This window comes from Prunus avium, chromosome 6, assembly GCF_965620075.1.
Source record: "Prunus avium chromosome 6, drPruAviu1.hap1.1, whole genome shotgun sequence".
Taxonomy (NCBI): Eukaryota; Viridiplantae; Streptophyta; class Magnoliopsida; order Rosales; family Rosaceae; genus Prunus; species Prunus avium.
The window spans coordinates 34,693,856-34,720,394 of NC_142289.1; the positions used below are offsets into that span (position 1 = coordinate 34,693,856).

The 26,539-nt window shown below is 38.7% G+C and overlaps 3 protein-coding genes across 9 annotated transcripts; all 3 read left to right on the forward strand.

The window, feature by feature from the left end:
* Nucleotides 1-283: 283 nt before the first annotated feature.
* Nucleotides 284-8,135, forward strand: LOC110762703 (uncharacterized). 5 transcript variants are annotated; one of them, XM_088254025.1, is made up of 6 exons: nt 284-671; nt 869-1,498; nt 1,583-2,089; nt 3,029-3,050; nt 7,689-7,888; nt 8,007-8,135. In XM_088254025.1, exons 2-6 carry the CDS (start codon nt 872-874, stop codon nt 8,118-8,120), a joined length of 1,470 nt encoding a protein of 489 aa, XP_088110151.1. In that variant the 5' UTR covers nt 284-671; nt 869-871; the 3' UTR covers nt 8,121-8,135. The 5 variants fall into 5 exon arrangements, with proteins under 5 accessions (XP_088110151.1, XP_088110148.1, XP_088110147.1 ...); XM_088254022.1 differs by lacking the exons at nt 3,029-3,050; nt 7,689-7,888; nt 8,007-8,135 and adding an exon at nt 2,555-2,791 and having other exon boundaries at nt 314-650; nt 1,583-2,290; XM_088254021.1 differs by lacking the exons at nt 3,029-3,050; nt 7,689-7,888; nt 8,007-8,135 and adding an exon at nt 2,555-2,791 and having other exon boundaries at nt 315-671; nt 1,583-2,290.
* A 2,285-nt stretch (nt 8,136-10,420) lies between these two features.
* Nucleotides 10,421-12,179, forward strand: LOC110746971 (uncharacterized). The gene is made up of 3 exons (XM_088255788.1): nt 10,421-11,044; nt 11,134-11,883; nt 11,975-12,179. Exons 1-3 carry the CDS (start codon nt 10,421-10,423, stop codon nt 12,086-12,088), a joined length of 1,488 nt encoding a protein of 495 aa, XP_088111914.1. The 3' UTR covers nt 12,089-12,179.
* Nucleotides 12,180-14,411: 2,232 nt separating this feature from the next.
* On the forward strand, nt 14,412-26,077 carry LOC110746970 (uncharacterized). Of its 3 annotated transcripts, XM_088254970.1 has the most exons (7): nt 14,412-14,566; nt 14,783-15,610; nt 15,688-16,052; nt 19,195-19,199; nt 22,189-22,547; nt 22,854-23,009; nt 25,877-26,077. In XM_088254970.1, exons 2-6 carry the CDS (start codon nt 14,960-14,962, stop codon nt 22,944-22,946), a joined length of 1,473 nt encoding a protein of 490 aa, XP_088111096.1. In that variant the 5' UTR covers nt 14,412-14,566; nt 14,783-14,959; the 3' UTR covers nt 22,947-23,009; nt 25,877-26,077. The 3 variants fall into 3 exon arrangements, with proteins under 3 accessions (XP_088111096.1, XP_088111094.1, XP_088111095.1); XM_088254968.1 differs by lacking the exons at nt 19,195-19,199; nt 22,189-22,547; nt 22,854-23,009; nt 25,877-26,077 and adding an exon at nt 21,622-22,059 and having other exon boundaries at nt 15,688-16,171; XM_088254969.1 differs by lacking the exons at nt 19,195-19,199; nt 22,189-22,547; nt 22,854-23,009; nt 25,877-26,077 and adding an exon at nt 21,622-22,059 and having other exon boundaries at nt 14,421-14,566; nt 14,825-15,610; nt 15,688-16,171.
* Nucleotides 26,078-26,539: the final 462 nt, after the last annotated feature.

Below are 26,539 nucleotides of genomic sequence, written 5' to 3' on the forward strand. Positions count from 1 at the left end.
AAAGCTAAAGCCAAAATGGTGGCCAATAACATGCACCTCTTTACTACTCCACCCAAGTGAACTTTGCTTTACTACTATATGTTGTTTAGACTCATGATCTTCTTCCACTTATATTACTTTAGCTGACCCTTTCTCTTTTAAGTCTTGGTGTGCTTTCATGACCAGAACTTATTTTATAAACTGATTTTTAAAATTTTTTAAGTATGAAACTAGAAATAGTAAACTAGCAAAATGAAAGGATACAATTACGATAGAAATTAAAATAATAATTCAATCAAATACAGTCAAAGAAATAATAAAGGTATATGATAATTAGTGATGAGTATGGTGAGTAGTGATGGAGATAATTGGTGGCATGTAACAGTGTCTACGTAATGATTCTTTTGCATAAATGAACTGTGAGATTAACTTTTAAATATGTTAGGGACAATTTTGAGATAAAGTTTGAGCGACCAAATTTAATGGAATTTGTGTTCTTATCTTTTTCTTTATCTTTTCTTCGGTTACAAGTGTGTGTTCTTTTTCATCGTCTACAAGATTTACCCATAAGCAATACCCTCATTTTTGACAGCGCACAACTAAATCCTTGGCTCTTGGGAAAGTAAGTTGTAGTCTCTCATATCAGCAAAAACAATTTTCATATTTCAGAGGTTAGTGAACTTCCTTGATCGGTGAGTGTTCCTGATTATTTAGATTACCTCGATTTTCTTACAATTTATTTGCAATGTTGAGACTGATTTATGTATAAACATCTGGATCTGGTAGAGTTGATTATAGTTTGAATCTGGAATAATTTTTTAGTTTCTGCCATTTGCTATTGGATTTGAATATAGAGAAGATTTTATCCAAGTTTTTTTTTTTCTTACAGTCCATGGCCGATAAATCTATGGACAATATTGAGTTGAAGGTCTTGGTGAACAACGTGAGCAACAAAGTGATCTTTGTAGAGTCTGATGATGATTTTATTGATGTTCTCTTCAGTTTCTTGACAGTCCCCATGGGAACAGTTATTAGGCTTTCCCATCGTTCACAACCCTTGGGAATTGGTTGCATGGACAACATATATGGAAGTGTGGAGAGTTTTGACTCACAGCTTTTCCGAACTGAAGAATGTAGAGCCATGCTGTTACGTCCCCGCAATAGGACAGAATATTTGTTGGACAACCTCAAACTGAAATTTGATGATTGCGAACCCACGCGGTACTTTACGTGTTCTAATCCACATTGCAGAATTTTTCGGAACAGTCTTGTTTTTAGTTATTACCAAACGGTTCGTTGTCCTCGTTGTGAGCGTCTAATGGACACGGAGACCACCCTTCCAGTGTCTGGTGCTGAAGATGGTGAGGTCTTTGTAAAAGGTCCAGCCAGATTTATAATTAGTGATGATTTACAAGTGATGCCCCCATTTACTTCTACAAGCTCTTCTTTAGTTAAGAACCTCGGATTCACGGGGTGGAATAGTATTGAGGAGTTGACAGTCAATGTAGGAGTTGATGAGGTAAATGATCTGTTATACCACCAAAGTTAATTTTCTAGTAAGAAATGAAATGCCAGTTTCTGATGATCTTTTCACTTTCTTCAGGTTTTGAAGTTGCTTATGTGCTCATTAGTATCAAAGATGCCTTTGACTGAAACTCTGCTGAAGCATGAACCCCTCCCAGAATTGAGCAATGAAAATTTTGATCAAGAAATATATGTTGAATCTCGAATGTTAGGAGACGCCATGAATGAGGAAGAAGAAAAGATTTCTATTAAGCTCATTGTTAGCAAATCTAGGAAGATGGTTTGTTATGCAGAAGCAGGGGAGGAGTTTGTTAATTTACTCTTCAGTTTCTTGACTCTTCCACTCGGGTTTATTGTGAAACAGATACATGATAACTCTATGAAAGGATGCATTGATCAGTTGTACAAAAGTGTCCAGGATCTTGATGAGCAATGCTTGAAGTCAAATAACCATAAGAAAATGCTAGTGAGTCCCAAGCTTCTCCCTGGATTTGGCTATAAGAACCATCCTTTGGGAATAGAGGAAGCCTCGTATCGGCTGGCTGTTGATACCACCCTTATGCACTCTAATAAACAAGTGAAATCAGTTGAATTCATAGACCCCAAATCCCACCGTAACAAAGATGATAACGCTCTTGGATTTTTGAAAGGACCGGCGATGTTCATGATAACTGACAGTCTCAATGTTAGTCCGATCTCTGCAATTCTTGGCCTGTCAATTTTATGCGAATTGAACGTACCTGTCACTGACATTGAGGTACAAGTTGCTCAAGTGGGCAACAAGGAGGTGAGTTATATATCATTTATGTTTATCATTTGTAATTTACCTTAAACTACTCTGGTTGAATCCTTAGCTGTGAGTTTCTATTTTGTTTGAAATTTTAGGCAGTTAGTTTATGATGAATATTCAATAAAGTGTTGATGCTTGACCGCGGTTGTTATTCAACATGGTTAAAGCCCAAGTAGCTATCATGTGTTGAAAGTGGTTGATCTATTTGTGACAGTTTATAAATCTCTTTCATATGTTGATCAATCTTGTTTCTTACTGCAGGCACTCCGTCTTCTGGTGGCTTCTTTTGTTTGTGACTCTGCTCTAACCAGTGTCTTCCTTAGGAAGCCAAATCGAGGATTTGGATGCCTTAGTTTTCTAATTTAAGAAGAGGATGTATTTTCTGTTGCAGATTAATTGATTTTCTACTTTATGTATTGTTCTCTGCACTATTGTATGTTTTGTGTTATACAACTTGAAACGCTTATAATTATTGGATTGCTGTGAGATATTGCTTTGTATCTGTGTGCCCTGTCTTGGTTTCATCTTGCTTTGTATCTAACTGTGTTACTGGGGGAAAAATTATACCCTTAAAATTCTGGCAATCAGGAGGTCCAAAGAGTGATTAGGTCCTCAGTTGAAATCCAGCTTCTAAACTCATATATATGATTCTAGCCCATTTTTACAAAAAGGTTATCGGAATCTGGTTTTCGCCCTTAGTATCTTAACATTGCCTCGTCTGCTGCCAATGCTGAGGCTGAAGCAGCCCTTCTTGGCTGTCGTCTGGCTACTGAGAGAAACCTCCACCATCTTCAGATCGAATCATATTCGAGAGTTTTGGTCCAATGCATTCAGGAAAAACCCAAGTATAGCCGCGTGCGGCTATACTATTTATAGAAAACCAGGCGACCTGCCTAGCGATTAGGTGACCACATGTCAAAACAAGCATAGCCGCACGACAATACTATTATTTTAAAAAAAAATAAACGTAGTACAGACGGGCGGTTATTATTTTGAAAAATACCCGAGAGTATAGTCGTACGGCCATACTATTTAGTTAAAAAAAAAAGGAACCCACTTGTCAACAGAGGTATAGCCGTGCGGCTCTACTATTTCTTGAAAATATATTATTTTTATTCAATAATATGTGAAAATTATGTATATAACACGTGAATTTTTTGTGTATTCTTGAAACTTCTGTAAAAAAACATGTTTATTAAACATGATAAATATATATATGTACGTGTACAATATGAGTATTGTATGTTTGCTTTTAAAAATCATGTATTTTACCGAGTCTATAAGATGTGTACATAAAACGAATGGTCTAGGCCGTCCTTTCTATTTTTTCATAAATAGTATAGCCGTGTGGCTATGCTGCTTTTAAATTGTTTTTAAACATTTTTGTTTACCGATAGTTTAGAGCATTTCCATTACAATTAGGCTATTACCGTAGTCTTTGTTGTCCCTTTTTGAGTTTTTACTTTTTCAGAGTTATTACCACAAATAAAGAATTTAGCATTTTCATTTTTTAATGCTCGTATTGTACACGTACGTATGTATTTTTTCAGATTTAATACACTTGGTTTTGTACAAAATTTTCTTTAATACACATAAATTTTATGTATTATACATACAATTTTCGCATATTATTGAATAAAAATAATATATTAAAAAAAATTAAATCTATAAAGTATATATATAATATCTATAAAGTATATACTACCGTTTTTTTATTATAAAAAATAGAATAGCTGCGCAGATATACTCCTTTTAAATGTAAGACTTAACTAGTGATTTGCCCTCCAAACTTGTACCTAAGTTTCCTTTTACCCCCTATCATTTTTTTCAGAAAATTATGGACCCAAGCTAATTTTTATCACCAATTTGCCCCCCTACGTCAAAATTTACCACTTCTTGTCCATTCTGCCGTCAAGTTGGTGTTTTGGTGGAGATGTGAAATTTCAAAAGTAACCTCCAACTTAACGGCAGGATGGATGGGAAATGGCAGATTTTGACTTCCGGGGGCAAATTGGCAAAAAAATTAATTCAGGTCCTTAATTTTCTAAAATAAAAGAATAAGGGGCAAATTGAAACCTAGGTACAAGTTCAGGGGGCAAATCACCAGTTAACCCTAAATATAATATACTTAAAGAGTATAGCTGCACGGCTATACTGTTTTTGACACGTGTGCTAGGCCGTCCTCTTTTTATTTTATTTTTATTTTTATAAAGAGTATAGCCGGCTATACTCTTTACACAGATACTGTGATCTTTTTTAAAAAAATTGTTTTTCCCTGATTTTTGTTTATTGATAGTTTAGAGCATTATCCATTACTATTAGGCCATTACCCGAGTCCTTATTGTCCCCTTTTGTGTTTTTACTTTTCTAGAGTTATTACCCGTATAAAGAATTTAGCATTTTCACTTTTAATACTCATATTGTACATATACATACGTATTTTAAATATATTATATACCTTTTATTTAAAAATAACAATAATAAGTACTCTCTTAGTTGCATTAGTTTATACTTTATTAATATTAATTGGCTACTTTCAACATATCCAGTGCAGATATTGAAGAGAGAGAAATTTCATAGTAAATCAATTTGAGAGTTCAAATTTTTCTTCTTCTTTTTTTGTGGGTATGTTTGCCTTTGATCTAACTTTTTCTGTCGAGTGAAACTTGTTTGAGTAACATCAATCAATATTATTCTAATAATTAAATTAAACAATTAAATTAAACAACAAATAGAATATTTATAGAAAAAAAAGGGACCTGCCTAGCATCTAGGCGGCCGTTGATCGGTTCATAATTGTATATCATTTTGTACCCTTCTAGCTTATGATTTGGTTATGTTTTTGAGTTAAACTTGTGCTTTTAATCCTTTTTGTGTTTATCTTTCAGTTCATTGAGCTTTATGTAATAATGATGGCTTTAGAGAGCATAATTCATGCAATTCAAGCATGTTAAGGCCTAATTTGGATGAATGGATGAAGAGCTTAAAGACAAACTCATTTTGGCTACAGCCCCCTGCCAGTCCAGTTCCGTAGGTCATATTGCAAGCTTTGTTTCAACAACCTACATAGCTCGAATGAGGCCACATTATTCATGAAAGTTGTTCCAATTGGTGTGTACTATAACATATCCAAAATTTAGCCCCATTGGATAAATCTGGAGTCCGTTACCTAGCAAACACAGAACCATGCTCAGGATGGATCTTATCAGCGCGGAAAATGAGTTAGCAATTTGTTTCGGCCTTAACTTCTTCCTCCAACCTTGGATTGGCCCAAATAACATATGGCTGGAAAGAAGACATTCTGAACTTAAATTTCAAGTGCTTAAAGTCCTAATTTGATTAAGAGAAGCCCAAGTTGTAAGCCCTTGAAGTTGCTGGTCATGCTGACCTCAGCATGTGCTGGTTGGATGCTTGGTCATGGTGAGCTAGGTATGAGCTATCATTTCTGGTTGGAAGCTTGATCATGGTGACATGAAGATGAGCTAGGGCTGCTGGTGGGATCTATTGGTGAAGTGCATCAACCAATTCAAGATTTTCTAATACAAGTGCATCAACCATTTCAGATTTTATAAAACAAGTGTTGTATGCATTAATTTAGAAAATCTTGAATTGGTTGATGCACTTCACCAATAGATCCCACCAGCAGCCCTAGCTCATCTTCATGTCACCATGATCAAGCTTCCAACCAGAAATGATAGCTCATACCTAGCTCACCATGACCAAGCATCCAACCAGCACATGCTGAGGTCAGCATGACCAGCAACTTCAAGGGCTTACAACTTGGGCTTCTCTTAATCAAATTAGGACTTTAAGCACTTGAAATTTAAGTTCAGAATGTCTTCTTTCCAGCCATATGTTATTTGGGCCAATCCAAGGTTGGAGGAAGAAGTTAAGGCCGAAACAAATTGCTAACTCATTTTCCGCGCTGATAAGATCCATCCTGAGCATGGTTCTGTGTTTGCTAGGTAACGGACTCCAGATTTATCCAATGGGGCTAAATTTTGGATATGTTATAGTACACACCAATTGGAACAACTTTCATGAATAATGTGGCCTCATTCGAGCTATGTAGGTTGTTGAAACAAAGCTTGCAATATGACCTACGGAACTGGACTGGCAGGGGGCTGTAGCCAAAATGAGTTTGTCTTTAAGCTCTTCATCCATTCATCCAAATTAGGCCTTAACATGCTTGAATTGCATGAATTATGCTCTCTAAAGCCATCATTATTACATAAAGCTCAATGAACTGAAAGATAAACACAAAAAGGATTAAAAGCACAAGTTTAACTCAAAAACATAACCAAATCATAAGCTAGAAGGGTACAAAATGATATACAATTATGAACCGATCAGCCGTCTAGCGATTAGGCACCCACGTGTTAAAAATATGTCCAAAAAAGGTATAGCCAAGTGGCTATACTATTTTTTATTAAAAAAAAATTTAACATAGTAAAGCCGCGCGGCTATACTAAAAAGGGACCCGCCTAGCACCTGGTCGAATATGTGTCAAAACAGGTATAGCCGGCTATACCATTAATTGTTTCAGGCTTTGTGTCTTTTGGTGGCTTCTTTTCTTGGCGACTCTGCTCTATCCCATGTCTTCATTAGGCAGCCAGTGCAAGAACAATAAACTCTGTATAGAGATGATGATGCTTCTCCTGTTTCTACATACTGGAACTCCAGTATGTGGTATATTATGTTTTTCTAAATCTCAGTGCTATGGATATTACTCACCGGTTCAAGTGCTAGTGGAGGTGGATGTTTCTTTATTCTGATATTTTAATGGAATTTTGCTTCATGATTAACCTGATGCATCTTATGTAGGCTATTTGCTTTCTTCTCTTCTTGGAATTGTATTATTCTTATTTATGAATGCTATTCTTAGTTTAAGAGATTGGAATCTTCAGGTTACGGTGAAGCGGGATGTTTCTTCCTAGTCAAGTAATGAATGCTTCCCTTTTCAAAAGTTAAGGATGGATGGAGGGTCATAACATGCACCCCATCTCAAGGCTAATGTAATAGTTGTAGGGGAGTTTTATGTTGATGATTAATGAAATAGTTTACTTGTGGCATGTATTTGCTACGGTACATGTGAGTTTGCACTAGCCCTAGATTTCGGTGCTCGTGTGTATGGTCATGACCTGTGTCCGAACCCCGATCCCCATCAGTCTTTGTGTTTCCTTTAGCTTCATCCTTTTCTTCGGCAGTTTTACCCAAAAAGGTTTGAACTTTGAATTCCATGTCTTTTTTTCTTTTCTAAATGTACTTAAGATGTTGAGTTGTTTGGCATTTTCCATTATAATTGTCCATTAATTTCTTGCATATTGAAACAGCTCTTTTCCTTTCCTGCACAGAAGAACCGGTATATCAATGCCTAATTTTCTTTTCCCACTAGTTAACGCTGTGACAGTTCCACTCAAATTGAAGCATGATAAAAGTCCTCAAGGGTATTTGAAAGGTTCGACAGTGTTCATGGTAACTGATTATCTGTTCATAACTCCAATATCTCCTGCCCTTGGCTTTCTTGTTTTAAATCTACTTAAGGTAACTTTGACTGACATAAAGGAGGAAACTGTTGAGGTTGGCAAGAAGGAGGTGAGTTATTTTTTATAATTTTCATTGAACTACGTTTATAGAATTCAGGTTGCCCCTTTCACTGCACCCTTCCCCCTTTTAACTGTTGATGACTCTTGTGTTGTTACTGATATCGTAGGCTTTGCGTCTTTTGGTGGCTGCTTTTCTGAGAGACTCTGCTCTAACCGATGTCTTCATTAGGCAGCTGAATCAAGAAAAGTTTATAAAGAGAGCTTGGTTATCTAATAGATGAAGATTGCTAGTAGAGGTTTCTTTATGCAGAATACTTAATGAACGTTTGTTATATGATTGACCTGCTGTATTAATGCCGGCTTGTGTTTCTTCAAAGAATTGTATTATTTCTATATATAATTCAATCGACGTCATCAGTTGTTGCTGTAGTTGCAATTAGCAATTAAGTTTTATCAATCTCGTTAGAAAAACTAACTAAGCGGAGGCCTACCTGATTTACACAAAATTGATGAAAGTTAACTAAAGTAAAAAAACTAATGAAAAATAAATAAAAGAAAGGAGAAGTAGTTGTAATAAGTTTTGAGTTCATTATGGATGATATGGGGACGAAATCTTCTTCCAAATACCATGCACAGTGGCTTCTGCTACTGCCTACTAGACCAAAATCCTTTAAACAGTAGAAGCCGAGGACTTCCCTTTGCATTGATCAGATGCTCAGTCAATGAGAAGTGGAGGATTCAACCATGGGACCATGCAAGCAGGTAATTTCAAATTAATGAGGTGTTAATGACGACATCACAAGCTCTTGCCTTTGATGCCTCCTTTGGAGATTCCATTAACACGTCTTTAGCTGGAAGTTGAAGTCAGAATGCTATGCTTAATTTCAGAGATTGGAATCTCAGGTTACGGTGAAGCTGGAGATTTCTTCCTAGTCAAGTAATGACTGCTTCCCTTTTCAAAAGTAAAGGATGGAGGGTCATAACAACATGCACCCCCACTCAAGTGATCCTCGCTATAATATCTCTCCAGACTCATGATCCTTACGTACTTATATTACTTTCTGCAGGCCCTTTGTTTAAGTCTTTGTGTTTTCATTAGCTTCATCCTTTACTTCGGCAGTTTTACCCGAAAAGGTTTGAACTTTGAATTCCATGTCTTTTTCTTTTCTCTAAATGTACTTATGATATTGAGCTGTTTGGACTGATTATATGCAAAAATATTGATATCGGATTTAATGGTTTAATCTTTGTGCCATTACAGTTTGTAGACATCATTTTTTTCTTTCTTTCTTAAAGTTCCATCTTTCTCATATAACTACTCATCCCAACTAGGAGTCACGATTAGGAATGCAATTCAGGTGTCTTAAGGGTGTGGGCTTCATTTGGAAAAGGGCCATTTTCATATATATGCTTGTCTCTTTTTAATATATGTTCGAAAAATGCGTAGGCTGTAGGCATGGGCCTAGAGCGTAGAGGAGTAATCGGGGCCTAGGCACCCTTTTTTTTAATAATTATTTTGTATTATAAATTATAAATTTATACCAAAATCATGCAAAATAATAAGATATATAAAAGAAAACTTTAATATTTTCCAACCTTGATATTATCTTACTTTTATTTTTGTATTTTCAGTAACCTTGATATTTAAAAAAAACTACAAAAAAAGTAAAAATAGGCCCATTTTAATACAATGTTTAAGGCCATTTTACAAAACCCAACCCGTTAGTTATATTAAAAATTAGGTCAAGTATCTTCTTCGTCCCAGCGTTGCCTTCTCCTTCCTCTCTCTGTCTCGATCTCTCTCTCTCTCTCTCTCCGTCTTTCTTCCTAACAAGCAGCGGCTCCTGCGCGCTTCAACCGCCCTTCGTCCGCTCCTCAACTGCAAAACGCCCGCCCAGACCCGCCTAGACTCGCCTAGGCCTCCTAGGCGGGCGCCTAGGCGCCGCCTAACTCCCTGGAGCCTACCCCTAATGATTAGGGTGAAATCGCGGCGGTGTCCTCCCGCCTAGGCCGATTTTTCGAACCTATTTAAGATTACAATTTTTTAGTGTAAAAACCAAACAAAACTGCCATAAGTGGTTCGGTTTTTTGTCCCAAAAAAAATGTGGTTTGGTTTGGCTGGTTTGAATGATGCATACGGTCTTTCGCCCACCACTTTCGTATAAAGAAAAAAAAAAAGCCAGAGCCTCCTTTAAAATTGAACCTGGGGGAGGACTTTTCATTTCCTGCACAGCAGAACCTGTAGATCAATACGTTAATTCTGCCTATTTTTCTTTTCCTACTAGTTAATGTGATGAACCATGCACCATGCGTACAAAAATTAATTTCACTTTAATTAGAGAAGATGGATTAGATCAAGAAAAGAATGGAAAAACATGGCAATAATTTCATTTCACAAAAGAAACCGATCTGCAAATTTATTGAGAAAGATTGATTATATTTGATGAATTTTTCCCCAAATATTCCTCTTCATAAAAATATTGGTCGCCTTTTTCATGTACTTGTTATCTGCTCAAGCTCTGCCCTGAGTTTGTACAAGGAAAGGATAAAAAAGCCAAATTTGTACTTTCTTACTGTATCAATGGCTGTGAAGAATGATATAAGCTTGAAGGCCTTGGTGGACAAGGGGAGCAACACAATTATCTTCGTAGAGTCTGATAACGATTTTATTGATGTTCTCTTGAGTTTCTTCACAATACCAATGGGAACAATTGTCAGGCGTGCCCGTAAACATTCAGTACCGCTGGAAATAGGTTGCATGAGCAATTTGTTCGCCAGTGTTGCAAATATCGATGTTCGGCATTTCCAGACTGAAGCATGTAAAGAGATGTTGCTATGTCCCCACAATGGGGCTGAATCTCATTGCAAAAACCTCAAACTGAAAATTGACAATGATGAGCCGACAGGGTACTTTGTGTGTGATAGTTGGCAATGCATCTTCGAAAATAAGTCAATAAGTCATTACAAAGGTGTTCTTTGTCAATGTGGAAGATGCATGAATCAGAAGTTCACACTGTCAGTTTCATCCTCTGCTGAGCAAGGTGGGGGCATCTTTGTTAAAGAATCAGCTAGGTTCGTAATTACTGATGATTTACATGTGATGTCCCCGTTATCTGTGGCAAGCAATCCTGTATTTACAAAGCTTGGAGCCATGAATGAGAATAGCACAACTGAACAACAGAATTTGAATATAGGAGCTCATGAGGTAATTGAATGTTGTTTGCCAATTGTTTTAATTTTCTTTTAATACAACTGTAGTGTTTGTGGTTTCTGACCTCATGGTCTTTTTTCCAGGTTTTGAACTTGCTTCTGCGCTCATTAGTATCAAAGAAACCTCTGTCCGAAACTATACTGAAGCATAATCCTGTACCAAATCCGAATTTGAGCCTTTTGAATCTGGATCAACTAATATTGACACGTATTGAATCTCTACTGCTTGGAGACACGATGAATGAGGAAGAAGAAGAAGAAAAGATTGTTGTTAAGCTGACAATTAGCGTATTGAAGAATATTGTTTGTTATGCAGAAGCAGGGGAGGATTTTGTTAATTTGCTCTTCAGTTTTTTGACTGTTCCACTTGGTTTCATAGTAAAGCATATGAGGGATGCCTCTTTCAAAGGGTGCATTGATCAGTTGTACAAATGTGTCAAAGATCTTGATGAGCAGCACTTGAAGTCAAATTACCACAGGGAAATTCTACTGAGTCCTAAGATTTATCCTGGTTTTTGCTACGAGCATCGTCTTTTAGGAATTGAGGATGGCCCGGTGGCCTCATATTATTATGCATATTGGCTGGATGGACGTTTGCGGGATATATTGGCTACTGATAAAACACTCATTCCTTCTAACGCAGTGACACTTCCACTCAAATTGAAGCATGATAAAAGTACTCAAGGGTATTTGAAAGCATCAACGGCGTTCATGGTAACTGACAAGCTGATCATAAGGCCTGCATCTCCTTTCTTTGGCTTTTCGATTATAAATGAATTGAAGGTACCTTTCACTGACATAAAGGAGGAAACTGTTGAGGTTGGCAAGAAGGAGGTGAGTTAATTGTTTTCAATTTTCATGTTGCCCTTTTCACTGCACCCTTCTCCCTAATTGTTGATGATTCTTGTGTTGTTACTTATTGTAGGCTTTGCGTCTTTTGGTGACTACTTTTCTTAGCGACTCTGCTCTAACCGATGTCTTCATTAGGCAGCTAAATCAAGAAAAGTCTATAAAGAGAGCTTGCTTATCTAATAAATGATGATGATGCTTCGCCTTTATACAAACTGGAACTCCAGTATGGATGATACTGTGTTTGCACTTTCTTGTAGCAGACCTCATTGTCATGGGTTCAATTGCTAGTAGAGATTTATTTATGCAGAATATTTAATGAACGTTTGTTTCATGAATGACCTGCTGTATGTAATATAATGCAGGCTTTGTTTTTCTTCTAGAGAAAAAAAAGAAGAAAAAAAGAAAGAAGTGAAGTTGTAAAAAACTATGAGTTCTTTAAGGATGAAATGTATGGGGATGAAGTCTCTTTCCAAATACCATACACAGACCAAGATCTCTTTTAACAGTAGAAGCCAAGGACTTCCCTATCTATTGATTAGGGGCCCATTGGGCCGTGGAGGATTCAACATACAACATAAGATCTCAGGGCCTCCGCCGTTGAAGAAAGGGAAAATACAGACTCGGGTAATGACCTTATAATAATGGATAATACTCTAAACTACTCTTATCGATAAAAGAAAATCGGGGTTATACAGGCGCGGCTATACTCTTCAAATATTAAATTTAAATAGCATAGCCCTTGCTTAGCGCCTTGTTAGCCGCCTAGCGATTAGGCGAATATTCCCATGAAATATTAAATTTAAGGACAAACTACATAAAACCCCCTTAAGTATAGGGTCATTTTCAAGTTCATACCCAATTTTAGAGACATTTACGAGTACATACTCAAACTCCCGGAAACCATACAAATTGCCTCCCTCCGTTACCTAAACTATTAGTGAGTCTGTTAAATGTTGACGTGTCAAAAGTGGGACCCATTTAAAAAAGGTACCAGCCTAGCGATCAGGCGCTCGAATCTTCTCTTTTCCCTAGCGTGATTCCAAGGCCTCTTTCCATCTACAAATCTATCTTCAATCTGAGAGTTCAATTTTTTCTTTTTTTTTTCGTGGGTGAAAATACCTGTAGGATGACTAAAAATGCCTAGAGTGGGTGAATAGGCCAATTTTCATTGAACTACGTTTATAGAATTCAGGTTGCCCCTTTCACTGCACCCTTCCCCCTTTTAACTGTTGATGGGTCTTGTGTTGTTACTAATATCATAGGCTTTACGTCTTTTGTTGGCTGCTTTTCTGAGCGGCTCTGCTCTAATTGATGTCTCCACTAGGCAGCTGAATCAAGAAAAGTCTATAAAGAGAGCTTGGTTATCTAATAGATGAAGATTGCTAGTAGAGGTTTCTTTATGCAGGATACTTACTGAACGTTTGTTATATGATTGACCTGCTGTATTAATGCCGGCTTGTTTTTCTTTCAAGAATTGTATTATTTCTATATATAATTCAATCGACCTCATCAGTTGTTGCTGTAGTTGCAATTAGCAAGTTCATCAATCTCGTTAGAAAACTAACTAAGCGGAGGCCTACCTGATTTACACAAAATTGATGAAAGTTAACTAAAGTAAAAAACTAATGAAAAATAAATAAAAGAAAGGAGAAGTTAAGTTGTAATAAGTTTTGAGTTCTTTGTGGATGATATGGGGATGAAATCTTCTTCCAAATATCATACACAGTGCCTTCTGCTGCTGCCTACTAGAAGCCAAGGACTTCCCTTTCCATTGATTAGAGGCTAGGTCAATGAAATGGGACCCATTGGGCCATGGAGGATTCAGCATGCAACACAAGATCTTGCTTTTTCTTTATCTTTATGTTTTGGGTAATTTCAAGTTCTTGCCTTTTATTTCCCATTAAGGCCCCGTTTGGTTCACAGAATAAATTTGATGGGAAATCATTTCCCATGTCATTTCCCAAGGGATGGGAAATTGTGATTCATTTCCCATGTTTGGTAATGCCGGGAAAGTGACCCGGAAATATCACTTTATTTCATTTCCCATGTTTGTTTTGAGTAGGAATGGAAAACAAATTTTGTTTAGTTTCCCAATTGTATCCTTATTAAAATAATTAAAAAATACCAATAATTGTTGGATAAAAACTGTAATTATGAATTGTTAGTAAGGACAAATTAGTCATAAAAAAAGTTAGTCTTACTTTCCCATGGGAAGGGAAAGTGAAACCCAAGTAGGAAGGAAGGATTCACTTTCCCTCCTACTTTCCCATGTGCTAGGCAACGCTTTCCCATGCCTGACTTACCAAACATGGGAAAGCAATTGGTTTCCCATCCCCAAAATTCCTTTCCCATGAACCAAACGCAGCCTAAATGTCTCCTTTTTTGGAGATTCCATTAACACCTCATTAGCTGAAGGTTAAAGTCATAATTCTATATTTAATTCCAGAGGTTGGAATCTTCAGGGTACAGTGGGGCCATAAATTTCTTCTTAGTTAAGAAATGAGAATGCTTCCCTTTTGGAAAGCTAAATGGTGGGTCATAAATTTCTTCTTCTACAAGTTCTACTACAGAAGCTTTCAACTTTCAGTTGACTCTTTCTTCATAAGTCTTTGCGTTTGCGTTACCTTCATCCATTACTTTGGCTCGGCAGTTCTACGGAAAAAAGGTTTGATCTCTTTTTTGCCCAATAATTTTGAGTTCTTTGGACTCAAATGAGTAATCTGCTTGGTATTAATGTGTCAATCTCTGGGATTCATTATTTTTTAGTTCTTTTTTATTATTGAAGCTTCCTAGTCTGGTAAAAACTATGTTACTAGTCCCAAGAAATATCTTCAAAATGATTGGCCATAGCATTTGATTAAGTCCATATCTCTCTTTGCAGGCAGTTGATTAGTATTTTGAAGTTCCTTTCATGTTTAAGCAGGTCAACAACTTTCCATCAGGGCAGACTACACAGGCTTTAATATTAATCAGAAGTTTTCATCCCACCACGGTTTGTGCTACTTTTGGTTGGTGAATTTGTACAAAGAAACGATAACAAAGCCATATCTTGCAATCTATGGCTATCAGCTTGAAGGCCTTGGTGGAAAAGAGGAGTAACAAAGTTATCTTCATAGAGTCTGATAATGATTTTGTTGATGTTCTCTTCAGTTTCTTGACAATCCCAATGGGAACAATTATCAGGCTTGCGTGTAAACATTCGGTACCACTGGAAATAGGTTGCATCAAAAATCTGTATGCAAGTGTTGAGAATGCTGATAAACGTCTTTTCCAGACTGAAGGATGTAGAGAGATGTTGCTACGTCCCCGCAACGGGGTTCAATCCCATTGCGAGAATCTCAAGTTGAAAATTAACAATGGTGATTGCAAGAATTTCAAGTTGAAAATTAACAATGGTGATCCCACACGGTACTTTTTGTGCTCCAAGGATTGCACCAGAAGAAATAAATTATTCAGTCATTACAAAGATGTTCTCTGTGAGTGTGGAGAACCCATGAATCGTGAGATTTCTCTTTCAGTGGGAAAGTTAAAAAGCTCCTCTCCTTCGAATGGCGGTGTCTTTTGTAAAGGACTAACCAGATTTATAATAAGTGATGATTTAGAAGTGATGCCCCCAGTAAACTCAGCAGTCTCTTCTTTCCTTACTAAGGTTGGTGTGACGGATGCAAACAGCACTGACGAGATGACTTTGAATGTAGGATTTGATGAGGTAATTGAACTGTTTTCTTTTTATGCCAATTTTTATCTTTTGTCACATTTGTCTCTGACCTAATCTTTTTGTTCCAGGTTTTGAATTTGCTTATATGCTCATTTGTGTCTAAGACACCTTTGACAGATATTCTGCTCAAGCATAAACCAGAACCAAATCTGAACAGTAAAGGTGTTACGCAAGGAATATGCTTTAAGGGTCAAACCGCAGGAGAAACCATGAACGAGGAAAAAAACATTTCTATCAATCTTATGGTCAGCAAATCCAAGAAAATTATTTGTTATGCAGAAGCAGGGGAGGATTTTGTTAATTTACTCTTCAGTTTCCTAACTGTTCCGCTTGGGTTCATACTAAAAGAGATGCAGGATAGCTCTTCCTCTACAAAAGGCTGCATTGATCAGTTGTACAAGAGTGTCCAAGATCTTGATGAGCATTACTTAAAGTCAAATTACCACAAGGAAATTCTACTCTCTCCGAAGCTTTATCCTGGTTTTGGAGATGAGAACCATCTTTTAGGAATTGAGGGGGCCTCATATTATTATGCATATTACTGGTCAGGTGATGGTTGTCAAAACATAGAGAATATTGAGAGAAGAAAGTGGAAAGAGTAGAGAGAATGAGAGTTGTTGAATATTTTCTGATTTTCACTTATGTTCATTACTTACAATCAACACATATATATACAAGTTCCTAAGACATTAGTCAAGCCCCCCAAGTTAGGCAACCAACCAAGTTAGGCAACCAACCAAGTTAGGCAACCAAACTAATTAGGCAACCAAACTAGTCAAGCCCCCCAAATATTGTAGGTGCCAAACATAGTAGGTGCCAAACATTAATTGACTATTACTAGCCACATTAATTGACTACTAGACAACATAATTAACATAGACAAATTCAACATATGACAACTTCTAACATTCCCCCTCAAGTTGGTGCATAGATATCACCGATGCCCAACTTGATCAGTGAGTTGTGGAATACTCTGCTAGAAACTGCTTTTGTCAAAATATCTGCCAGCTGGTCTTCGGACTTGACAAACGGAAGCTGAATTTCTTTATTTTCAACTTTCTCTTTAATGAAGTGTCGATCCACTTCAACATGTTTGGTGCGATCATGTTGAACTGGATTGTGTGCAATGGATATTGCAGCCTTGTTATCACACTGTAGATGCATTCCTAATGTAGGTGCATATCCAATCTCTGTAAGCAATTTTCTCAACCAAAGAAGTTCGCAAATTCCTTTGGTCATTCCTCTGAATTCCGCTTCTGCACTAGACAAAGCAACAACATTCTGTTTCTTGCTCCTCCAAGTAACCAAGTTACCTCCCACAAATGTGAAATACCCTGATGTTGATCGTCTATCAGTGACATTCCCTGCCCAATCTGCATCTGTATAGCCACTGATATTCAGATGACCATTCTTAGAGAACATAAGTCCTTTTCCTGGTGCGGACTTCAAATATTTAAGAATCCGAAGAACCGCATCCATATGATCTTCACTTGGACAATGCATAAACTGACTAGCAACACTTACAGCATACGCGATGTCGGGTCGGGTATGGGATAGGTAGATCAGTCGTCCCACCAATCTTTGATATCTTTCTTTGTTAGTGGGTACTTGATTGGGATATTCCCCAAGGCGGTGATTCTGAACAATTGGAGTGTCCACAGGTTTGCAATCTAACATTCCAGTTTCTGCCAATAAATCTAGAACATACTTCCTTTGTGAGAGGAATATGCCTTGCTTTGATCGAGCAACTTCAATGCCCAAGAAGTACTTGAGTCCACCAAGATTTTTCATTTCAAACTCCTTTGCCAAACATTTTTGTAGTTGAGAAATTTCCTGCTTATCATTCCCAGTAATAATCATATCATCAACATAAATGATGAGAGCAGTTACCTTTCCTCCCTTGTGTTTTAAGAACAGAGTATGGTCAGAATTACTCTGCTTAAAACCATAAGTCTTCATTGCCACGGTAAAACGCCCAAACCATGCTCGGGGAGACTGTTTCAATCCATATAATGCCTTTCGCAATCTGCACACCACATTAGCAGGAGTAGATGTAACGTATCCTGGTGGGATATCCATGTAGACTTCTTCTGTGAGTGCTCCATGGAGAAAGGCATTCTTCACATCAAATTGGTGGAGAGGCCAATCGAGATTTGCTGCAATGGACAATAGCACACGAACGGTGTTAAGTTTTGCAACTGGGGCAAATGTTTCTTCATAGTCAATACCATATGTCTGCGTGTATCCCTTTGCCACAAGTCGTGCTTTGTATCGTTCAATTGACCCATCAGCATTGTATTTCAAAGTGTAAACCCATCTGCATCCGACAGTCCGTTTTCCTTGAGGTAAATTCTCCAGTGTCCATGTGTGATTTTTCTCCAGAGCATGCATCTCCTCCCTCATTGCTTGAACCCATTTTGGATCCTTCAATGCCTCACTCACTTTGGTTGGAATATGAATTGCGGATAACTGGTGTACAAAGCCTTGGAGGGGTGCAGATAATTTTTCCGCAGAAACATAGTTTGCAATTGGATACTTTGATACCTTGCCATTATCCGGTGAATACCGAATTGGCGGTTTTCCACGATTCTGTCTATCAGGTAATTTATAACTAACAGTTTCATCAACTAAAACAGTAGATGTAGTAGAATCACGTACCTCAGGAGTATTCTCAGGAGATTGATCAGCTGGTACTGAGATGTGAGGGGGGTCTTCATCATTATCGTCGGCGAAGTAGGAAAAAATATTGTGCTCTCTGCTGTGGAGCGACCGGTCGCTGGGCTCCTGGCGACCGGTCGTTTTTGTACAGATTCGAATTTCAGCTTCAGCGCTTGGAAGCGACCGGTCGCTGGGCTCCTGGCGACCGGTCGTTTCTGGACAGATTCGAAACTCAGTTTCAGCGCTTGGAAGCGACCGGTCGCTGGGCTCCTGGCGACCGGTCGTTTTTGTACAGGTTCGAATTTCACCTTCAGAACTTCTATGCGACCGGTCGCTAGGCTCCTGGCGACCGGTCGCTTTTGGGCAGGTTACATTTTCTTCTGGACTTTTGGGATCCGTTTTGCTCCAATCTTCAAGTTCTTGAATTTCCAGGGCCTCCTTGCCCAGTGGTTCTCTTTGTATGTCTCTGTGAGGCGGAGAGTTGGACATCGGATCATGAAAAAACATTTCCGATTCCATAAAAGTGACATCCAAAGTGACATATGTACGACGACTGGAGGGGTGATAGCATCGGTATCCCTTCTGATGGGCAGCATAGCCTACAAACACACATCTGAGAGCACATGGATCAAGTTTGCCACGTTGATTCTTATGGAGGTGGACGAATGCTACACAACCAAAAACTCGGGGCGGAAGCATCTGAACGGAGGGCAAGGGCCCATGTTGGGCAAGTGCTTGTAATGGAGTCCGGAAGTCTAAAACTTTGGAAGGCATTCGATTGATGAGGTACACTGCGGTGACTATAGCATCATCCCAATGGTGGCGAGGAACATGAGCGCCAATCAAAAGAGCTCGTGCTGTTTCAAGGAGGTGTCGGTTTTTTCGTTCCGCAACACCATTCTGTTGGGGAGTTTGAGGACAAGTGGTCTCATGGATGATGCCATGTATTTCGAAGTAAGTCTGAAAATCATGGTTGATATATTCACCCCCATTGTCAGAACGAAGGACTTGAATCTTGGTAGAGAATTGAGTTTCAATTTGCTTGTGAAATGACTGGAATATAGGGAACACATCAGTTTTATTTTTCATCATGAAGAGCCAAGTCATGCGGGTACAATCATCTACAAAGGTGATAAACCACCGGAAGCCAGAAGTTGTAGAGATAGGTGAAGGACCCCAAACATCAGAATGTATCAAAGCAAATGGAGCAACACTTTTATTTGTACTTGATGGATAAGAGACTCTGTGACTCTTGGCTAAGATACAAGTATCACATTGGAAATCAGTGGTACAGGAATTCGAAAACAAATCTGGAAATAGATGTCTCATATAGCCAAAAGACGGATGCCCCAAACGCCGGTGCCATAACCAAAGTTGTCGATCCTTCCAAGTCGATGAGTGCTTCACACTATGTGCCCTTCCCATACTGAAATCATCCACATAGTACAACCCCCCTCTCTTAGTACCACGACCAATGATCTCCTTGGTGAGAATATCCTGAAATAAACAAAAATCGGGATACATGAGTACACAACAATTTAGTTGCTCAGTAGCTTGGCCAACAGATATCAATTTATTAGACAACGATGGGACAAGCAAAGTATTTTGAAGAGTAAGGGATGGAGAGAGGCCAATGGTTCCAGCACCAATCACAGGAGAGGTAACACCATTTGCGTTGGCAATACTTGTTCGTTGTGGTGTGGTTGTGCTTAGAAAATCGGTTGGATCAAACGTCATATGATCTGTGGCTCCTGAATCAATAATCCAACCTGTGGAGTCACTTGTATATGATGTATGAAATACATATCCACAGTTACCTGAGTTACTGAAAGATGAAGAGTCCTTTTCTGATGTTGAGGTAGACTCTTCATGAGGAATTAACGTTACCAGAGGATCCGAGGTGACAAGGGCAGCACGACCCGTTCCTCCAGCAGCAAGTTTACGAGCCTTGAGACCATCCCACCAATCTGGATAACCATGTAGTTTAAAACAAGTTTCTCGAGTGTGCTTTGGATTCCCGCAGTGAGTGCAACCACTCCCATCTGTGGGAGCCTTGGGTCGAGAAGGTGGAGTAGTCTTATTGGCAGCTGTCTGTAGCTGGAGATGAGCAGTTGGAATTGGGCGAGAGGGTCGGTATGATCCTTTTGTTACCAATCCTACTCCGGTTGGTGTTGGAGCTCCTAACATCACAGTTTGTCGGATATCTTCTCGTCGAACATGAGCATAAGCTTGCTCTACTGTAGGAAATGGACTCATTTGGAGCACATCACTTCGGGCTTTGTCTAGTCGATCATCCAAACCATCCAAGAAAATATAAACTCGATCTTCTTGGATGATATCATAGTATTTTTTGATATCCAACTCGCACTTCATCTCATTTGGACGGCGAAAATCGATTTCTCGCCATAAGCCTTGGAGATCATTGTAGTAAGCTTCAATCGAACCTCCCCCTTGTCGCATACGGGAGATTCGTCTTTTAAGATCATACACCTGGGAGGTGTCAGAGCCATCAAAGTAAGTTGTGGCTATTGCGTCCCAAACTCCTTTGGCCGTCGAGAATCTAATGAAGTTGCCAATTAACCTTGGCTCCATGGAGTTGATTAGCCACCCTTTCACGATTGCATTTTCTGTTCGCCATCGGTTGAATGTCGAGTCCGTCTGAGAAGGTGCTGGGAGTTCACCAGTGAGATATCCCAGCTTATCCTTGCCAGCAACATACATCTCAATAACTTGAGACCATAAGGCATAGTTGGAGCCATCCAACTTAATGCCAATTTGTGCAGGAGAGGTTTCGTAGGTAATAGTCGGGGTCGGGGTCGGGGTCGTATTCGATGTTGATGCTTGTATCTTCATCAACTCAGCCATTTGAGCAGCAAATTCGGTGAAAGTAGTAGGATCGGTGGTGCTACTTTCAACATGGGAAAAATCATCTTCTCCCATGATGGAAACAACAATTCAAGACTAGAGTCAGCAAGATCGCTGCTCTGATACCATGTCAAAACATAGAGAATATTGAGAGAAGAAAGTGGAAAGAGTAGAGAGAATGAGAGTTGTTGAATATTTTCTGATTTTCACTTATGTTCATTACTTACAATCAACACATATATATACAAGTTCCTAAGACATTAGTCAAGCCCCCCAAGTTAGGCAACCAACCAAGTTAGGCAACCAACCAAGTTAGGCAACCAAACTAATTAGGCAACCAAACTAGTCAAGCCCCCCAAATATTGTAGGTGCCAAACATAGTAGGTGCCAAACATTAATTGACTATTACTAGCCACATTAATTGACTACTAGACAACATAATTAACATAGACAAATTCAACATATGACAACTTCTAACAATGGTTACCAGGAAATATTGACTAATGATAAAACCCTTATCCCTTATAACATGACGGCAATTCCACTCAAACTGAAGTATTGCAAATCCCTAGGCAATTACAAAAGTGATGCAGGATTTTTGAGTAGACCGGCGATGTTTACAATAACTGACAGTCTTATGATAAGGCCTATATCTCCTCTCTTTGGCGTTTCTGTTTTGAACGAATTGAAAGTGCAATTCGCAGACATTGAGATGCAAACTGTGCAGGTTGGGAAGGAGGAGGTTAGTTATTTTTTGTAATTTAACTTTGTAGCAACTTATTATAGTTGATGATTTTCAGTCCCTTACACTTGCATTGTACGCACCTAATTTTCTCTGCCTGTCACTGCTTTAATTTGGCTGCTCATGCATTGTCTGTGTTTCTTCTAGTTTTGAAGCTTCATCACGTGCATATTCTTTGTAGTTTAACTGTTGTCTCTTGGATTGTTACTTGCTGCAGGCCCTTCGTCTTATGGTTCCTTGAAAGGATGCATCAGGCACTTGTACGAAACTATCCAGGATTTGGATGGGGAATACATGATTTCAGATCACCACAAGCAAATGCTACTTGATCCCAAACTTGTTCCTGGTTTTTGCTATAAGAACAGTCTTTTAGGAATTGAGGAGACCTCATATTATTATTCTTACTCTGTGACTTTAAATAGAGATACCTTGACTACTGATAGATCCCTTTTCTATTCGGAACCAGATAAACTCAAACTGGTCAGTTCTGATTCCGTGGATTTAAGTGCTCAAGGATTTCTGAAGAGACCCGCGAAGTTTGTAGTCACTGACAATCTGGTTGTAAGGCCAATATCTCGGATCTTGGAGCTGCAAGTTCTTAAAGACTTGAATGTGCCTGTCACTGACATTGAGGATCAAATTGTGCATGTGGGCAAGAAGGAGGTGAGTTATTTATAATTGCTGCCGAATTTTTTTCTACTATAATTTTTCATGTCTCCTCTGAGATTTTCGTATTATTTGTCTGTACGTAACACAGAAATCCTTTTTAGCTTCATAGTTGAATGAGTGATTTTTTCATCTCCACTATAATATTGTGTTAATTTCACTTCATCAGCTTGGCTGCATATAAATTATCTTTGTGTCTGTTAAGTTTTGAATTTCCAAGTCCTTTGATTTAGACTTATACTGGATGCCTATCCAGATGAGTTATATATGATCATCGACTCTTGAATTTGGTAACTGTTGCAGGCTTTGCATCTTTTGCTGGCTTCTTTTCTTTGCGACTCTGCTCTGACCAATACCTTCGTTGCGGATCTTAGGGAGCCAAAGCAAGAACAATGAGGGGTTGGTTATACTTACAAAGAAGAGGTTGCCTTTGTTGTTACTACATAAGAATTCTAGTAGGCTATGTTGTGCGCAGCGGAAGCGGATTGCACTAGGTGGACAATATGGAACCGTTGAAACAAACAAGACAAATATGAAAATAGCAAAATCCAAGAGACACAAGGATTTATACTGGTTCGGCCCGTGTGTAGCCTACGTCCAGTTCGAAGATGGCAAGAACTTCCACTAGTATCCCAAAGGAGATTACAAACAAATGAGATTAAACACTCTCACCTAGTCTAGGAATTATAGAGTTTAACTCTCACAACCCAAATCCCAAATACACCCAAGTCACTCACACACAAAAGGTGCAGCAGCAAAGACACAATGTTGCATACGGCTTGCCCCTGAGACAACAGCACTCTCTCACCTATTGTGCTCACCAAAACTGCCCACCCTTCACCCGTTGCTTGCTGCTCTCCTTATGTAGACCATTCAAACTTTCCAAAAGCCAACCCACTTTAGAATTAATGACCACATACCAAACCCACGTTATGGTCAGCCAAAGAAAGAAGAAAATCATTCATCATTGCACCATGCTTTGTCTCCCACTAGAGACATAATTAATCCATGCAAAATATTATTGGCCACCAATATTCAACAATTGTGACTTCCCATTTTTCTCTTCCTTTGCTTTCGGCAAATGCATGAGAAAGGAAAGAACCAATCTCTTCCTTTCTCCAAGTGGATGACATGCAACGCAACAGAGATAGTAAACAACATAATATTTGAGCCAATATTCAACAATCTCCACCTTGGCTCAATATTTTACAAGCCACAGTAGAACCTTCATTGCCCAACTTCCTCTTACCAAATCAAGCTCAAGCACTCCTTGAACTTGCACCAAAAAATATGTGCTTCAATTGAACCGGATGACCCCAACAGAAGAACCTCTTCTATATCACCCCATAACCAAGCACACCAGCTGAATGTACGTGCTTAAACCGCACAAAACCTTAAACGCTTGAACCTCAAGCTTCTTCCGCTACAATACACGCAGAGTCTAGACAACCAAGTAGCAGGAACGAACAATTTCAGCTGCCCAAAAGAGGGAATTACCCTCCCAAAGATAACCCCTTAAAAACAAACCCCAATTGAAAATTTGATGAAGAGAGGAAAAAACAAACAACCCAAAAGTAACCAACAATGTTACATGGAGAAAAATAGCAAACAACCCAAAACTCACAAAAAACACAAATTCTTGGAACTCCACCGTGAGGGGAAATTTCCAAAAATAACCAAAAACAAATAAAAGATCACACCCCAAACAATGGCACACCGAAAACATCGATCATAGGGCGAACTCAAATTCATCCTCCCCGGCGATATTCGCGGAAGCACCTGCATTATTAGATCCCTCATTTTCTTTGATTAATGGGCAATCGACTTTCCAATGCCCTTCTTTGTGACAGTAGTTGCATTTGCCCTTCCGAGCCTTCCCTCTGGAACGTGACTTTCCTCCATCACTGCTTGATTCTGTTTCTTTACCCTTGCCTTGAACCATCAAAGCCTCTGTTCGACTCTCAGTCGAGTTCTCTAACATCTTGTTCTTCAACTCGCGAGAATTAAGCGATGCCTTAACATCCTCCATAGTCACAGTATCCCTACCATACAACATGGTCTCCACAAAATTGCCATAAGAACTAGGTAAAGAACACAACAAAATCAAGGCTTGATCCTCATCATCAATCTTCACATCCATGGCCTTCAAATCCATGATAATCTTGTTCAGCTCATCAAGATGGTTTTGAATAAGTGTACCTTCTGCCATACGAAGGGTGTACAACCGTTGTTTCGTATACAACCGATTTGCAAGCGATTTGGTCATGTACAAAGTCTCCAATTTCAGCCATAGCTTCGCAGGAGTAGTCTCATCAGCCACCTCACGGAGAACAACATCCGCTAACTGCAACTGAATTGCAGAGAGTGCCCGATCCAAGGCATCATCCTTCTCCTCGTCAGACCACGTTTGTGGCAAGACTTCCTTACCCTTTAGCGCTTTGAACAGCCCCTGTTGCACTAACAAGGCTCTCATTTTCACACGCCAAATACTGAAGTCGTTCCTCCCATCGAACACAGCTATCTCATACTTTGTCGATATGTTTCCAGGTTTCATCATCACGAACACAAAACTCCCAAGTCGAAACTTGGAGCTCTGATACCACTTGTTGTGCGCAGCGGAAGCGGATTGCACTAGGTGGACAATATGGAACCGTTGAAACAAACAAGACAAATATGAAAATAGCAAAATCCAAGAGACACAAGGATTTATACTGGTTCGGCCCGTGTGTAGCCTACGTCCAGTTCGAAGATGGCAAGAACTTCCACTAGTATCCCAAAGGAGATTACAAACAAATGAGATTAAACACTCTCACCTAGTCTAGGAATTATAGAGTTTAACTCTCACAACCCAAATCCCAAATACACCCAAGTCACTCACACACAAAAGGTGCAGCAGCAAAGACACAATGTTGCATACGGCTTGCCCCTGAGACAACAGCACTCTCTCACCTATTGTGCTCACCAAAACTGCCCACCCTTCACCCGTTGCTTGCTGCTCTCCTTATGTAGACCATTCAAACTTTCCAAAAGCCAACCCACTTTAGAATTAATGACCACATACCAAACCCACGTTATGGTCAGCCAAAGAAAGAAGAAAATCATTCATCATTGCACCATGCTTTGTCTCCCACTAGAGACATAATTAATCCATGCAAAATATTATTGGCCACCAATATTCAACAATTGTGACTTCCCATTTTTCTCTTCCTTTGCTTTCGGCAAATGCATGAGAAAGGAAAGAACCAATCTCTTCCTTTCTCCAAGTGGATGACATGCAACGCAACAGAGATAGTAAACAACATAATATTTGAGCCAATATTCAACAGGCTATTGATCTGAGATTAACTTTTGTGTGTACATGGTATGACCTGCATACAAGGTTTGCCATTTGATCATTTTGGGCTGTAAGAAACTTGTACTATTTTGTTAGATCTCTGTCTTACCTTATGTTTGGTTAAATTATGTTATAGTCATTGTCCAAAACCAATCTTATTTAAGAATAGATTGAGGCTAAAGCTAAAATTTCACTACCGGATCAAAGAGCTGACACGAGGTCCAGATACTCTGGATTTAAGAATAGAATAATGCAATTCGTATTTGGGCCTGTGGTTGACGACTTTTGTATCTAAATTAAATTATGAATGCAAACTATCATCTTATTTTTATCTCAAAATATAATAATACAAGATAACATTATTTAATCAACTTTTTTAAGCGATAGTAATTATTAATGAAAAAATAAAGTAAAAACCAACTATGGCCGAATCTTTGGCAACAAAAAAAATACTATGGGGACGAATCTTCATCAGTGACCAAACACAACAACATATTGAATTTAGCTAGAGAGAATTGGACACAACCCAAAAAATGATTAAAAAAATATCGGATTCAGCGACCAAAAAATGATTATAAATGTTTTAATTCTCTTTTAATTCAAATTTTGAATAGAGTGAATACAAAAAGTAACAAAAAATAATACGTAGTATTAA

Excerpts from the sequence above, each read along its gene's own strand:
- LOC110762703 (XM_088254025.1), top strand. The coding sequence starts at position 872 with ATGGCCGATAAATCTATGGACAATATTGAGTTGAAGGTCTTGGTGAAC. Across the intron at positions 1,499-1,582 it reads TCAATGTAGGAGTTGATGAG|GTTTTGAAGTTGCTTATGTG; the intron begins GTAAATGATCTG and ends CACTTTCTTCAG. Across the intron at positions 2,090-3,028 it reads CTAATAAACAAGTGAAATCA|GCTGAAGCAGCCCTTCTTGG; the intron begins GTTGAATTCATA and ends GCCAATGCTGAG.
- LOC110746971 (XM_088255788.1), top strand. The coding sequence starts at position 10,421 with ATGGCTGTGAAGAATGATATAAGCTTGAAGGCCTTGGTGGACAAGGGG. Across the intron at positions 11,045-11,133 it reads TGAATATAGGAGCTCATGAG|GTTTTGAACTTGCTTCTGCG; the intron begins GTAATTGAATGT and ends TCTTTTTTCCAG. Across the intron at positions 11,884-11,974 it reads TTGAGGTTGGCAAGAAGGAG|GCTTTGCGTCTTTTGGTGAC; the intron begins GTGAGTTAATTG and ends TACTTATTGTAG.
- LOC110746970 (XM_088254970.1), top strand. The coding sequence starts at position 14,960 with ATGGCTATCAGCTTGAAGGCCTTGGTGGAAAAGAGGAGTAACAAAGTT. Across the intron at positions 15,611-15,687 it reads TGAATGTAGGATTTGATGAG|GTTTTGAATTTGCTTATATG; the intron begins GTAATTGAACTG and ends TTTTTGTTCCAG. Across the intron at positions 22,548-22,853 it reads TGCATGTGGGCAAGAAGGAG|GCTTTGCATCTTTTGCTGGC; the intron begins GTGAGTTATTTA and ends TAACTGTTGCAG.